Genomic DNA, 16,811 nt, shown 5'->3' with positions numbered 1-16,811 from the left:
TTTTTAGCCAAGGGTGTAGCATCAATGCCCCTTAAAGGAATTAGATTCTGCAAAGGCTGCAAGTGAAAACCACAACACCTAGCAAAGTCAAAGTCCATCAAATTCAAGGCGGCGCCTGAATCCACAAATGCCATGACAGAAAACGACGACAAAGAGCAGATCAAGGACACAGACAACAGAAATTTAGGTTGTACAGTACTGATGGTAAATGAACTAGCGATCCTCTTGGTCCACTTAGGGCAGACAGAAATGACATGGGAAGCGTCGCCACAATAATAACACAACCTATTCTGACGTCTGAAACCTTGTCGTTCCGTTCTAGACAGAATCCTATCACACTGCATAGGCTCAGGACCTTGTCCTGAAGATAATGCCATATCACGCACAGCCCTGCGCTCCCGCAAGCGCCGGTCAATCTGAATGGCCAAAGACATAGAATCACTCAGATTGGAGGGTGTGGGAAACCCCACCATAACATCCTTAACGGATTCAGAAGGACCCTTTCTGAAAATTGCCGCCAAAGCATCATTCCATTTAGTCAGCACAGACCATTTTCTGAATTTCTGACAATACAATTCAGCCGCCTCTTGCCCCTGAGATAGGGCCAACAAGGTCTTCTCAGCTTGATCCACCGAATCAGGCTCATCATACAATAATCCCAATGCTTGAAAGAAAGAATCAACATTAAGCAAAGCAGGATTGCTAGATTCCAGGGAAAATGCCCAATCCTGTGGATCACCACGCAGCAGGGAGATGACGATTTTAACCTGCTGAATGGGATCACCAGAGGACCGGGGTCTCAATGCAAAAAACAGTTTACAGTTATTTTTGAAACTCAAAAATTTGGATCTGTCACCAAAAAACAAATCAGGAGTGGGAATCTTAAGTTCTAAAGCAGGAGTCTGAACAATATAATCCAAAATACCCTGTACCCTAGCAGCAAGCTGATCCACACGAGAAGCTAACTCCTGAACATTCATGTTAGTACTAGGTTCCTCAGCTACCCAGAGATTAAGAGGGAGGAGAAGACAAAACAGGCTGAGGAAAAAAAAAAAGGCTCAAAACCTTTCCTCCCTTCTTCTGAGATGCAATTAACTCATTGTGGGCCAGTTGTACTGTTATGATCAGGCGGCCTTGGAACAACATGAAAAACCTTCGCTGGAGTAGTGGTAACTATACAGACCGCTAACCCTGATCTTATCACCGACCCTAGAAGTGGCCGTGGGGTGTGCCTATCCAGACCTAGACACCTCGACACAGCCGGAGGACTAAATATCCCTAAAAATGGAAAATAGGAAAACTGACTTGCCACAGAGTAGACCCCCAAAGTATAGGCAGCCCCCCACAAATAATGACGGTGAGTAGGAGAGGAAAAGACACACGCAGGCGGAAAACAGGATTTAGCAAAGGAGGCCACTTCTACCTAGATAGGAAAGTATAGTACAGGATACTGAGCGGTCAGCACAAAATCTGGCTGCACCTCAATGGGGAAGGTGCAGCTGTGTTGGGGGAGAAAATGGCTAGAAGGTTGGAGGAGTGTTTAAACTAGGAATTGGGGGGGAGGGTATTCAATTTATAGGAGGGGAAGATAGTGCAGACAGAGACCTGGGCACAAATAAGGAAGTTGGGGGTGGCGGTGGCATGGGGGGTGGGGTTAAAACAGTTATTAATTTAAGAAAGAATAGAGGTACAGAGAGGAACATCAAATGCATGTATACTAATGCCAGAAGCCTCGCCAACAAAATGGACGAATTAGAACTAATGTTGTTGGAGCATAAATATGACATGGTGGAGATATCTGAAACGTGGCTGGATGAGAGCCATGACTGGGCTGTTAACTTGCAGGGCTATAGCCTGTTCAGAAATGACCGTACAGATAAGCGAGGGGGAGGGGTGTGTCTGTATGTAAAATCGTCCTTAAAACCCATCCTGCGTGATAATATAGGTGAATTTAATGAAAATGTAGAATCCCTGTGGGTGGAGATAAGGGGAGGGGGAAAAAATAATAAATTACTGATAGGGGTTTGTTATAAATCTCCAAAAATAATGGAAGCAACGGAGAATATCCTCGTAAAGCAAATAGATGAAGCTGCGACTCAAGGAGAAGTCATTATTATGGGGGACTTCAACTACCCTGAAATAGATTGGGGAACAGAAACCTGCAGTTCCAGCAAAGGTGATCGGGGTCTGACAACTATGAGAGACAATTACCTCTGACAACTGGTTCAGGACCCAACAAGAAGGGGGGCACTGCTAGACCTAATATTAACCAACAGGCCAGACCACATAGCAAATATAAGGGTTGGGGGTCACTTGGGAAATAGTGATCACAAAATAATAAGTTTTCATGTATCCTTTAATAAGATGTATAGTAGAGGGGTGACAAGGACACTAAATTTTAGGAGGGCAAATTTCCAACGGATGAGAGATGATCTTGGTGCAATTAACTGGGACGATATCCTGAGACACAAAAATACACAAAGAAAATGGGAGACATTTATTAGCATCCTGGATAGGACCTGTGCACAGTATATACCGTATGGGAATAAACATACTAGAAATAGGAGGAAACCAATATGGCTAAATAGAGCTGTAAGGAGCGCAATAAGTGATAAAAAGAAAGCATTTAGAGAATTAAAGGAAGTAGGTAGTGAGGAGGCATTAAATAAATACAGAAAATTAAATAAATTCTGTAAAAAGCAAATCAAGGCAGCAAAGATTGAGACAGAGAGACTCATTGCCAGAGAGAGTAAAAATAATCCTAAAATATTCTTTAACTACATAAATAGTAAGAAACTAAAAAATGATAGTGTTGGCCCCCTTAAAAATAGTCTGGGTGAAATGGTGGATGAGGATGAGGAAAAAGCCAATTTTCTAAATGACTTTTTTTCATCAGTATTTACACAAGAAAATCCCATGGCGACAATATGACTAGTGATAAAAATTCCCCATTAAATGTCACCGGCTTAACCCAGCAGGAAGTGCGGCGGCGTCTAAAAATCACTAAAATTGACAAATCTCCGGGCCCGGATGGGATACACCCTCGAGTACTGCAGGAATTAAGTACAGTTATTGATAGACCATTATTTTTAATCTTTAGAGACTCCATAATAACGGTCTGTGACACAGGACTGGCGTATAGCAAATGTGGTGCCAATATTCAAAAAGGGGACAAAAACTGAACTCGGAAATTATCGGCCAGTAAGCTTCACCTCTACTGTGGGTAAAATCCTGGAGGGCATTCTAAGGGATGCTATACTGGAGTATCTGAAGAGGAATAACCTCATGACCCAGTATCAGCACGGGTTTACTAGGGACCATTCATGTCAGACTAATCTGATCAGTTTCTATGAAGAGGTAAGTTTCGGATTGGACCAAGGGAACCCAGTGGATGTAGTGTATATGGACTTTTCAAAAGCTTTTGATACGGTGCCACACAAAAGGTTGATACATAAAATGAGAATAATGGGGATAGGGGAAAATATGTGTAAGTGGGTTGAGAGCTGGCTCAGGGATAGGAAACAAAGGGTGGTTATTAATGGAGCACACTCGGACTGGGTAGCGGTTAGCAGTGGGGTACCACAGGGGTCAGTATTGGGCCCTCTTCTTTTTAACATTTATTAATGACCTTGTAGGGGGCATTCAGAGTAGAATTTCAATATTTGCAGATGACACTAAACTCTGCAGGGTAATTAATACAGAGGAGGACAATTTTATATTACAGGATGACTTATGTAAACTAGAAGCTTGGGCTGATAAATGGCAAATGAGCTTTAATGGGGATAAATGTAAGGTCATGCACTTGGGTAGAAGAAATAAGATGTATAATTATGTGCTTAATTCTAAAACTCTGGGCAAAACCGTCAATGAAAAAGACCTGGGTGTATGGGTGGATGACAAACTCATTCAGTGGCCAGTGTCAGGCAGCTGCTACAAAGGCCAATAAAATAATGGGATGCAGTAAAAGAGTCATAGATGCTCATGAGGAGAACATAATTTTACCTCTATACAAGTCACTAGTTCGACCACACTTAGAATACTGTGCACCGTTCTGGTCTCCGGTGTATAAGGCTAGGGTCACATTGCGTTAGTGCAATCCGTTTAGCGCTAGCGGATTGCGCTAACGCAATGTTTTCTATGGGGCTGCGGTCGGGGTCGCGGTAACGTCCCCGCTCTCGCAGATCCCCGATCTGCGAGAGCGGGGAACGGACCGCGGGCGCGCCTCGGACGCTGCAAGCAGCGTCCGCGGCGCGCCAGGAATCCCCGGCGCATCGCTAGCGCGTGCCAAACATGGCACGCGCTAGTGAAGCGCGTTCCCATTAGCGTGAATGGGCGCGTTAACGGCCGCGTTGCACGGCGTTAATTTTGCCGTGCAACGCTGTCCGTTTAACGCGGTCCCATAACGCAATGGGAACCCAGCCTAAGAAAGACATAGCTGAACTAGAGCGGGTTCAGAGAAGAGCGACCAAGGTTATTAGAGGACTGGGGGGTCTGCAATACCAAGATAGGTTATTACACTTGGGGCTATTTAGTTTGGAAAAACGAAGACTAAGGGGTGATCTTATTTTAATGTATAAATATGAGGGGACAGTACAAAGACCTTTCTGATGATCTTTTTAATCATAGACCTGAAACGGGGACAAGGGGGCATCCTCTGGAGGAAAAAAGGTTTAAGCATAATAACAGACGTGGATTCTTTACTGTAAGAGCAGTGAGACTATGGAACTCTCTGCCGTATGATGTTGTAATGAGTGATTCATTACTTAAATTTAAGAGGGGACTGGATACCTTTCTGGAAAAGTATAATGTTACAGGGTATATACACTAGATTCCTTGATAGGGCGTTGATCCAGGGAACTAGTCTGATTGCCGTATGTGGAGTTGGGAAGGAATTTTTTTCCCCAATGTGGAGCTTACTCTTTGCCACATGGGTTTTTTTGCCTTCCTCTGGATCAACATGTTAGGGCATGTTAGGTTAGGCTATGGGTTGAACTAGATGGACTTATAGTCTTCCTTCGACCTTAATAACTATGTAACTATCTACAAAATATCCACAGCAGAAAAATACAAAAACTCCACCACCTAACTAAAGGTGTGGAGAGTATATCTGCGACTCCAGCGAATCCAACCAGACTGAGAAAACAACAGGACAGTCTAAGCTGGAACAAAATAGAAACTATGAACAGCACTGAAAAATAGAACACAGCCTGTGAGCCCAAGAAAAAGAATCAGACACTTATCTTAGCTGAAATGGCAGCAGGCAGGAGAGGCCAGGCAGAGAACCATTACTGGCAATAGAACATTGACAACTGGCAAGGACTAATGAGTCCTGCAAAGCTAAATACCCCAGTCAGCTTTGCAATTAGCAGATACACCTGTCCAATCCTGCAGTCCAGGCACAACTGCATTACCATCTACAACCACCGGAGGGAGCCCAAAAGCAGAATTCACAACAGTGGACCCATTGTGCCACAGACTACTCTGGAGGGGCGTGACTAAGCCGCTACCTTGGATTTCACTGGAGCCTCTGATGGCGAGGTCAGACTTGTGTGGCAGGCAGCTTCCAGGTGCTACTCCAGGGTGGTGTCTGGCTGTGGCTGCTGATCCCACTTGGGAAACAGGAACACTAGGACAGGTGCTGGCAACAGGCATGACTGGCAGATGAGCACAGCAGAAACTCGGACGAGTTGGCAGGCGCGCACGGCTGAGACAGGGCAGGAGTGGTGTATGGATTAGGTAGGGTCCTGTTCACACAGCTGGTGCTGGTACTGATAGGAATGGTGTATGGAGAAACCGGTAGAGACCTGTTCACAGAGCAAATACTGGTAGGAAGAAATGGAGTATGAAGAGGAGACACAGGAGGAGAACCGCAAGGCTGCGGATAAGAGCTGTAGAGCAGCAAGAGGTTCTGCAGCAGCAGAATCAGAATGAAGCAGAACCGAAGGAGCACAGGCAGAGACAAGGGTACAGAGCAAGCTGAGCTGCAAGAGTACGGAGCACAGGCAGAGTCACAAGCGTGCACCTTACGGAGACTGGAAATTGTGTATTTGGAAGTCGCCTTGCTACTCATCAGGAGAGCTTTTAACCCCTTAGTGACCGAGCCAAATTTTTGAAATCTGACCAGTGTCACTTTATGTGGTAATAACTCTGCAACGCTTCAACAAATCCCAGTGATTTTGAGATTGTTTTTTCGTGACACATTATACTTTATGATAATGGTAAATTTAGTTCAATATTTTTTGTGTTTATTTATAAAAAATATAAAAAAATTGAGAAAAATGTTAAAAAATTAGCAATTGTCTAAATTTGAATGATTATCCCTTTAATCCAGATAGTCATACAACAGCAAACCATTAATAAATAACATTTCCCACATGTCTGCTTTACATCAGCATCATTTGTAAAATGTTCTTTTATTTTGTTAGCATTTTAGGAGGTTTAAAAATGTAGCAGTAATTTTTCATTTTTTCAAAGAAATTTACCACATTTATTTTTTTAGGGACTTATCCATGTTTGAAGTGACTTTAGGGGTCCCATATATTGGGAAACCCCTAAACGTGATACCATTTTAAAAACAGCACCCCCTGACATATTGAAAACTGCTGTCAGGTAGTTTATTAACCCTTCAGGTGCTTTACAGGAATTAATGCAAAGTGGCATGACAGAAATGAAAATGTGTATTTTTACCACCTAAATGTTGCTAACTTCTAAACAGATTGCTACAGCCGTCAGACTCTAAGGCCGCTATTTGGTCATGAATTGCCATCGCAAACATCAGGACAACAAAATCATGATCTGAGGGCACCAATTGGGATAAAGAAGAAGCCCCCACACTCTGTTAACCATTTATAATGATGTAGTCACTATTGACAGCAGCATCTAAGGGGTTAAACAGATTTAGATGGTGCAAATACTGATCGTGGCTGATACAGCAAGTTGTCAGCTATAGTGTACAACCGACAGATGCTGGATTGTCATCTGTATGGGGACGCTATTCTCTTATATCTCAGGTCAGTTAAAAGACGTATTGGCGGTCATTAAGGGGTTAAACTAGCACAATGTGGGAAGGGAAGCAAAAGGCCAGAAAAAGCCATACACCTGACAAATACTATTGAGAACTCTGCTATTAGAAGTGGAAGGGAAGAACAAAGACAAAAAAATTTAAATAATAAAAATATTGGAGGAAGAGAAACCAATCACATACGAAAATGCTTCTATACGAATGCACAAAGCATGGGCAACAAACAAGGAGAATTGGAACTACTAACACAGGAGAAGAAATACGAATCATTGGAATCACTGAAACTTAGTGGGACGATACACATGATTGGAATACAAGGCTAGAAGGATACAACTTATTTGCAAGAAAGACTTGATAAACGAGGAGTCGCACTGTATGTTAGAAAAGCGTATATCTGCACAGAGATTGAAACTTCAGAGACTGGGAGTTCTGTAGAAACTGGGTAAGAATAAGGCTGCCGTCACACTGGAAGTATTTGGTCAGTATTTTACATCAGTATTTATAAGCCCAAACCAGGAGTGGAACAATTAGAGGAAAAATATAATAGAAACATAAGCACCACTTCTGGATTTATCACCCACTCCTGGTTTTGGCTGAGAAATACTGATGTAAAATACTGACCAAATACTGCTAGTGTGACGGCAGCCTAAGAGAACAACTTAAAGGACACCATTGTAGGCATTTACTACAGGCCGCCTGTGGAAGCTGAAGATATGGATGAACTCTTTATGCATCAAATGGCCAAGTTCTCCCAAAAATATGACATAGTGGTCATGGGAGATTTCAAATATCCAGACATTTTTTGGGAATCTCTCTCCGGTAAAACTAACAGGTCAAACAAATTTTTATCCTCTCTTGCTGACTTTATCTTCCAAAAGGTAGGTGAGAAAACAAGGGGATCTGCTACCTTGGATCTAATCCTTATTAACAGGGAGGAAATGGCTGAGGAGGTAAGAGTGGCTGGGACCCTAGGAGGTAGCGACTATGCTAGTTTAGAATTTTGGATAACTAGAAGAGGAAGACCTGTGAAGACTCAGACTTCAAGGTTAGATTTCCGAAAGGCAGATTTTAAGGGACTCGGAAAGAGAATCTGAGGGATCCAATGGCTGGATATCCTTAAGGACAAAAGTGTTCAGGAAGGTTGGGAAATCTTGAAAAATGAGATTCTCAAAGCACAATCGTTAACAATTCCAAAAAGAGGGAAGAATAGGAAGCATTTAAGGAAACCAGGATGGATGAACACAGAACTTAAACACATGCTAAAAAGGAAGAAAGAAATGTTTATCGAATGGAAAGAGGGAGGCATATCTAAAGAAGAATATAATGCTGTCAGCAGAACCTGCAGGGCACGAATCAGATTATCTAAAGCTGACGAATTAAGGCTTGCAAGAGACGTCAAAAGCCGTAAAAAAGGATTTTGAGAATGTCAAAAGTAAAAGAAAAGTTAAAAATGCTATAGGATTTTTACAGGATAAAAATGATGAAATGGTAAGAAAGGACGGGCACAAGGGGGCATTCTTTGCGTCTGGAGGAGAGAAGGTTTTTCCACCAACATAGAAGAGGATTTTTTACTGTTAGGGCAGTGAGAATCTGGAATTGCTTGCCTGAGGAGGTGGTGATGGCGAACTCAGTCGAGGGGTTCAAGAGAGGCCTGGATGTCTTCCTGGAGCAGAACAATATTGTATCATACAATTATTAGGTTCTGTAGAAGGACGTAGATCTGGGGATTTATTATGATGGAATATAGGCTGAACTGGATGGACAAATGTCTTTTTTCGGCCTTACTAACTATGTTACTATGTTACTATGTTACTATGTTACTATGATGTTGAGAAGGCCGAACTTTTAAATTCCTATTTTGCATGTTTTCTCTCAGAAAGGAAATGTAACATCAACTGATCTTCACTGTCCTAATAAATGAATAGAAGAATACATGATATCGATAAACAGAAAGATTTTTTGGAAACAATTAGCTAACATAAATGAATACGAGTCTCCAGGTCCAGAAGAATTACACCCCAGAGTACTGAAGGAGATAGCAGTAGAACATTTTTGAACCACTCTCCATAATGTTTGAAAATTCTTAGAGAACAGAAGTCCCAGAAGACGACTGGAGAAGAGCAAATGTCATTCCTATCTTCAAAAAGGGGAAGAAGGTGGACCCACGGAAGTATAGGCCGGTGAGTCTTCCATACCAGGAAAGATCTTTGAACAAATTAGTAAACAACATGTATGTAAGTACCTGGATAAGAATGAAGTGATTAACCAGAGTCAGCATGGGTTTGTAACTAAGTCATGTCAGACTAACTTAATTTCCTTCTATGACAGAATCACTGACTGGGTGGATCAGGGAAATGCTGTAGATATAGTATATCTTGACTTCAGCAAAGCATGTGACAAAGTATCTCACACCATCCTTATTGAAGAAATAACTAAGTATGCAATGGACACGGCAATTGTTAGGTGGATTCATAACTGGCGTAGTGATTGGACCCAAAGAGTGGTTGTAAATGGCTGCACATCCAGTTGGAAGAATGTCTCAAGTGGGGTACCACAGGGCTCTGTCCTGGGCCCTTTATTGTTAAACATCTTTATTAATGATTTAGATGAAGGAATTGAGGGTACACTGATAAAATTTGCTGATGACACAGACATAGGAGGGATAGCTAATACTAGAGGAGAGAGGATTCAAAAGGATATAAATGAACTGGAGCAGTGGGCAGCAACTAACAGAATGGTTTTCAACAAGGAAAAATGCAAAGTACTACATCTGGGCAATAAAAATGAAAAAAACATATACAGAATGGGAGGAATAAGACTAAGCAACAGCACATGTGAAAAAGACGGGTATACTAATAGATCAGACTGAACATGGGTCAACAGTGTGATGCAGCAGCAAAAAAGGCAAATACAATTCTGGGATGTATTACCAGAAGCATATAGTCTAGATCGCGTGAAGTCATTATTGCCCTTTACTCCTCTTTGGTCAGACCTTATCTGGTATACTGTGTCCAGTTTTGGGCACCACATTTTTAAAAAAGACATCAACAAATTTGAGCAAGTTCAGAGAAGAGTGACCAGAATGGTGACCGGTCTGCAAACCACATCCTATGAGGAACGTTTACAGGATTTCGGATTGTTTAGCTTGCAGAAAAGAAGACTGAGAGAAGACTTAATAGCTGTCTACAAATATCTCCAGGGCTGTCACATTGTAGAAGGATCAACTTTATTCTCATTTGCACGAGGAAAGACTAGAAGCAATGGGATGAAACTGAATGGGAGGAGACACAGATTAGATATTAGAAAACACTTTTTAACAGTGAGGGAGATCAATGAATGGAACAGGCGGCCACGAGAGGTGGGGAGTTCTCCTTCAATGGAAGTCTTCACACAGAGGCTGGACAGACACCTGTCTGGGATTATTTAGTGAATCCTGCTTTGAGCAGGGGGTTGGACCAGATGACCCAGAAGGTCCCTTCCAACTCTAACATTCTATGATTCTACGAGTGCGGAGCATAAGCAGAGCTGCAAGAGTGCGGAGCACAGGCAAAGTGACGAGTACTGAGCAGGCAGAGCCGCAAGAATGCGGAACATAAGCAGAGCTGCAAGAATACACACAAGCAGACAGCGGACACAGCAGGGAAAGAAGCCACAGACAAGGAGACAGAGGTAGGACAGAGTTCAGGCAAGGTAATGGTACAAAACAAGGTACAGGAACAAAGACACATGGACCAGGATATTCTGCCTCCTGGAGGTCGGACAGACAAGTACAAGGCAGGGAGTAAAGCCTTCAGCGAAGGCAAAACCCAGAGCAAGACCTGGCAGCTCGGTAGCAAGACACTAACTGAGTTAACACATTGCACAAGCGAGTTCCACTGGTTGGAGCTGCCCTAAATACTGGAGGCCTCTTGGTAATTGGTCAGGAACACATTAGACAGGTGCACCCTGATTCCGTAAAAACCAGAGAGTTCTGGAGCTGCCCCCTATGCACACAGCCAGGGAGCAGGCAGAAAGCAAGAGGCACGGAACATGGAGCCGGCAGCAGACAGAAATCACAACATGACCTGGAACAGTGAGTAAGATGGAGTGTGAGGGATGGGAGGCCATGCAGTGATGCCGGCAGAGTTGTAACAGCCTGCTCTGCAGAAAGCTGCCCTAACGCCTGCCGTCACTTCCCCTTACAAATTTGTACTTTCATGCCTCGGTTTGCAGCGTTCACTCCTCTGTCCACAGAGCTCATTATGGGCTGACACTGATCGGTCACCTCCATATTGAAATAAGTTGGGGTGACTACACAGCTCACCCCCCCCTCCCTCCCTGCATATCTCACAGCTCACCTCCCCACACATGGCACAGCTCGCCCCCCCCTGCACAGGTCACAGCTCACCCTCCCCCTGCACAGGTCACAGCTCTCTCTGGCCTCCATCCTGCACAGGTCACAGCTCGCTCTGTCCGCCCCTCCTGCACAGGTCACAGCTCGCTCTGTCCCCCCCTCCCTGCACAGGTCACAGCTCGCTCTGTCCCCCCCTCCCTGCACAGGTCACAGCTCTCTGTCCCCCCTCCCTGCACAGGTCACAGCTTGCGCTCCTTGCTCCCCTGTACAGGTCACGGCTCGCCCGCCCCCACTCCTGCACAGGTCGCGGCTCGCCCGCCCCCACTCTCCTGCACATTCTGTTTTGTCTGTGTCTCTGGTGCTGTTCCTGGCAGATGTGGGAGGAAGGCCGCCATAATCGTCAGAGGGGTCTGTGGCAGCGGGTGGGACGTGTATGGACCTTGGGGAGGCCCCCCCATCATTCTGCTGTGCTTCTTTCTCAGGTGCCGGCGTGGATCGTCGCTTGCTGCTCCAGCAGTTCAATCACTTGAATCACATGAACCCCGACACGTTTGAGCCCCAAGACCTGGACCTGCTGATCCGAGCGGTGAGTGCAGGGGCCCCTGAGAGCCGGTGAGTGCCCAGACTGTATCCCTAACTCCTCACAACAGGACGATGATGGTGGTGGGGTGATCCACTTTGGCGTAGGATGACATGGGGGGGTGATCCACTTTGGCGTAGGATGACATAGGGAGGGTGATCCTCGGTGTTGAATGATGGGGGAGGGGGGTGTTGATCATCAACAGTGCAGGAGGATGATATGGGGAGTGATCCTCCTCGGTATAATAATTTTATTTCTATAGTGCCAACATATTCCGCAGCGCTGTACATTTTGGAGGGGACTTGTACAGACAATAAAATATATTACAGAATGACAATCACATAAATCACCAGATACAGGAGCCGTGAGGGGCCCGATCACCAGATACAGGAGGAGTGAGGGCCCCGATCACCAGATACAGGAGCAGTGAGGGCCCCGATCACCAGATACAGGAGCCGTGAGGGCCCCGATCACCAGATACAGGAACCGTGAGGGCCCCGATCGCCAAATACAGGAGCAGTGAGGGCCCCGATCACCAGATACAGGAACCGTGAGGGCCCCGATCACCAGATACAGGAGGAGTGAGGGCCCCGATCACCAGATACAGGAGCAGTGAGGGCCCCGATCGCCAAATACAGGAGCAGCGAGGGTCCCGATCACCATGGTGTCCGCTAACGATTGGAGCTAATTTTTCATTCAAAAGTCAAATGGCGCTCCTTCCCTTCCGAGCCTTGGCGTGTGCACAAACAGTGGTTTGGGACCACATATGAGGTATCGGTGTACTCGGGAGAAATTGCCCAAGACATTTTAGGATCCATTTTATCCTGTTGCCCATGTGAAAATGAAAAAATTGAGGCTAAAAGAAATTTTTTTGTGAAAAAAAAGTACTTTTTCATTTTTACAGATCAATTTGTGAAGCAAATAAGCTCCTTGGGGGGGGAGGTCTAGTTTCAAAAATGGGGTCATTTGTGGGGAAGCTCCAATGTTTAGGCACACAGGGGCTCTCCAAACGCAACATGGTGTCCGCTAAAGATTGGAGCCAATTTTTCATTGAAAAAGTCAAATGGCGCTCCTACCCTTCCGAGCCCTGTCGTGCGCCCAAACAGTAGTTCCCCCCACATATGGGGTATCGGCGTACTCAGGACAAATTGTACAATAACTTTTGGTGTCCAGTTTCTCTTTTTACCCTTGGGAAAATCAAAAAATTGTTGCTAAAACATCATTTTTGTGACTAAAAAGTTAAATGTTCATTTTTTCCTTCCATGTTGCTTCTGCTGCTGTGAAGCACCTGAAGGGTTAATAAACTTCTTGAATGTGGTTTTGAGTACCTTGAGGGGTGCAGTTTTTAGAATGGTGTCACTTTTGGGTATTTTCAGCCATACAGACCCCTCAAACTGACTTCAAATGTGAAGTGGTCCCTAAAAAAATGGTTTTGTAAATTTTGCTGTAAAAATGAGAAATCGCTGGTCAAATTTTAACCTTTATAACTTCCTAGCAAAAAAAAAATTTTGTTTCCAAAATTGTGCTGATGTAAAGTAGACATGTGGGAAATGTTATTTATTAACTATTTTGTGTCACATAACTCTCTCGTTTAACAGAATAAAAATTCAAAATTTGAAAATTGCGAAATTTTCAAAATTTTAGCCAAATTTCCATTTTTTTCACAAGTAAACGCAAAAATTATCGACCTAAATTTACCACTAACATGAATCCCAATATGTCACTGTCACGATATGGTATGAAATATCAAATAAGTAGTAGTTTCTCTGCCTGTTAGCACCATAGCTGAGGGATTTTTGGCACTTCTGACCATGGTTCCAAAAACACATGGCAGACCCTGGGCTCAAAACACTGCCTGAAACTTTTTACGGAGTATACTAATTAATATACTAGTTCTGTCTCCATGCTCTAAACGTACCCTAAGTCTTCTGAAGGGAAATACGCTACTGTGTTGGGTTAGCTTCGGACCCGTTTAATCGAAGCTGGTAGCAGCGACCGTGTGCAGGCTTTTGGGGTTATGTTGTAGCGAATGCGGCATTGATAATTATTGTTCCTGCCTGAGTGGGAGTAGTTTATCGTGTCACTGCAGCGTGCCCAATAGCCAGTACATAGCAGGCAGCCTGTCTGGCGACTAATTACCCAGGGTGCAGTACCTAATCTGACCTGAGAGTAAGGAGGGTGCCAGAGAGCTGCAAGTGTTAAGTGGAACTGTAAGCGGGATATACATAAATCCCTGCAGTTCGTGGTATATAGAAAAGCAGTGGGATACCTAAAATAAGCCCCTGCTGTAAACTAAGAGGTCAATAGCCTTGTGGGTGTTGTTTCATCACATTGTGGAGTGGAGGGATAACTAAGATAAGCCCCCCTGCACATGTGATAGCCGTCTGTTGGCCCGAAGTCACCCCGACCCGTGACGTAGGGGTGACGGTCAGGGTGAGAATCGTGACGAATTGGTGGCAGCGGTCAGGGATTCCTGACAAATTGGTGGCAAGGCGTTGGGATTTTAGAGCATTAGTGATTTGGTTTGAGCAATCATTCCTCTCACTAAAAACTTGCAGAAAGTTCTTGCGAGGACTCTGCGCAAATAAGTTTGGAGAACGAACTTTATTAGTCTTGAGACAATTGCGTACTGGTAATTATCCCCTCCCTTCCTCTTCGTTTTTCTATCCTATCTTTTATTTGGCAACCATGGCTGCGAAAGGGGAAGCCTGGTACAACCAGCAGAAGAAGGACTTTCTTGCTGGGATATGCACGTGCCATGGCCTAAACCCCCAGGGTAAGACCAAGGCTCAAATGGTCGCTGAACTGGTGCAATTTGAAGCAGACCAAGCCAGGCCACAGAGCCCAGAGGCCGCAGAAGCCAGCACAAGCGAACATGGTGCTGCAGCAGAGGTCCAACCACTGAATACGGGCCCTACTGGCAACCAGGGGGGTGCAGACCTCCTGCAGCTGGCTCTGCAACAATGCGCCGCAGATGACCTAGAGGGACATCGGCAGCTGCTTCAGCAATACCATGAGCGAGCCGAGCGAGAGGCCCAGCGAGCCGAGCGGCAAGCGGAGCGGGAGTACCAGCTGCAGTTAGCCCAACTGCAAATGCAGGGGTCGTCCCAGTCCAGCCGTGAGCCCAGCAGCGCTCAGATACCTAAGCCCCGGCCCGATCACTTTCCTGTTATGGAGAAGGACCGAGACTTGGACACGTTTCTGCGGGCCTTTGAGAAAGCCTGCAGACAGTACCGGCTGCCTACAGATGAATGGGCACGATACCTGACACCAGGGCTGAGAGGCAAAGCTCTGGAGGCGTTTGCTGCCCTCCCTCAAGAACAATATGGTGACTATGAGGCCATCAAGCAGGCTCTGATAGCCAAGTACCAGCTTACACCCGAGGTGTACCGTAGAAAGTTCCGAACCCTCCAACGTGGCCCACACGACAGTTACAGTGATGTGGTGCATGGACTGGGACCCACTGTGACCAGTGGAACCAAGGACTGTCAGTGACCACCTTTCCACAGCTGCAAGACCTGATGATCAAAGACCAGTTCTTACATCTTTGCCCAGCTGAGGTGCGACAGTTCGTGATAGACAGAGAACCCAAAGACGTGACGAAATCAGCACAGATTGCCGATGCCTATGAGGCCAACCGTAGATCGGAAGTGCGGAAGCCAGTCACCACCAGCTGGAGAGGGGGTAAGCCTGCAACCAACGCCAGTACCCCTGCCAGCCAACACACCAGAGGTCCTGGCCCCGTGGCCAACAGCACCAGACCTACCACCGAACCCCGCAAGTGTTACTCCTGCAATCAGACTGGTCATCTCAGTCCCTCCTGCCCAACCAAGCAGAAGAACCCCCCAGCCAAGGCCCCAGGGCCTAATGCAGCAGTTCTTTTGGTGGGTGGTGTGGTTGGGAGGGTGTGTGACAACGTACAGCACGTCACTGTGGGAGGCCATGTTGCTACAGGCCTCAAGGACACCGGGGCTGAACGAACCCTCATCCGACCCGAACTGGCGGCCCCAGAAGAAATCATTCCGGGGAAAACCCTAACTGTCACTGGGATTGGGGGCATCAGCTGTCCCTTACCGATGGCCCGGGTTTATATTGATTGGGGTGCCGGGAGCGGGGTGAAGGAAGTGGGGCTGTCTGATAATTTGCCCACTGATGTTTTGTTGGGGACTGATTTGGGGAGGTTGGTTGCACACTACGTCCCTGACACCCCTCCCCAATCTGCTAATAAGGGTAACGTTAACCCTGATGATGATGATGATGATGATGATGGGAAATCGCATGTGTTACCTGACCATGCTTTATCTTGTAATGATGCATCTAATAACCATTTTTTCCCTAGGATTGATGGTGAAAATGTTGTACCTGTGCCAACGGAGCCTGATAATGATTTTTCTGTGAAGGTTAATGTGTCCATAGGTACAGGCGTGCCCAGCCACGTCGCTCTGCGGAGTGAGACGGCTGAGGAACCCCTAACGGGCAAGTGTCGGTGCTACAGTAAATGGGGAGATGCATGAGAACCGTGAGGAAGGTGACGCCATGAAAGTGACCAGTGCCACCGAGGAAGGTAACTGGCCCATAAGTAGCACTGCTCCTGGAGTGTTGGGGGTGGATGGGGAGGTAGAGCCCATACCAGCGTCGGCTGATGGATCTGTAGAAACCCCCGGGGAGACAGCCTACGTAGCTGCTGTCACCCGCAGTCAGAGTGCCCGGAACGCAGATAACTGTCTGCCTTCTGGACCCTCCTCAGTCATCAGTGTGACTGAACCAGAGGTAGAACCAGATCAGGTCCCAGAGGGTTCCTGTGGGGAAGGGACCCTGACGTCGCTTCTGGCTTCCCCTAGCCAGGAGTTTCAGGCAGCTCTGCACACAGATGCGAG

The 16,811-nt window shown here is 45.8% G+C and overlaps 1 protein-coding gene across 1 annotated transcript in view; it reads left to right on the top strand.

Moving 5' to 3' along the window:
* Positions 1-16,811, top strand: part of NUCB2 (nucleobindin 2) — a 116,642-nt gene that overhangs the window by 61,507 nt on the left and 38,324 nt on the right. Inside the window, exon 5 of the mRNA XM_069740065.1 lies at positions 11,837-11,940. Within this exon, the coding sequence (XP_069596166.1) occupies positions 11,837-11,940 (104 nt within the window). The remainder of the gene's footprint in view (positions 1-11,836; positions 11,941-16,811) is intronic.

This window comes from Ranitomeya imitator, chromosome 9 (genome assembly GCF_032444005.1).
Source record: "Ranitomeya imitator isolate aRanImi1 chromosome 9, aRanImi1.pri, whole genome shotgun sequence".
In the NCBI taxonomy this organism is placed as follows: Eukaryota; Metazoa; Chordata; class Amphibia; order Anura; family Dendrobatidae; genus Ranitomeya; species Ranitomeya imitator.
Note: the sequence above shows the minus strand (reverse complement) of the source record. Positions and strands in the feature narration are given on the sequence as shown.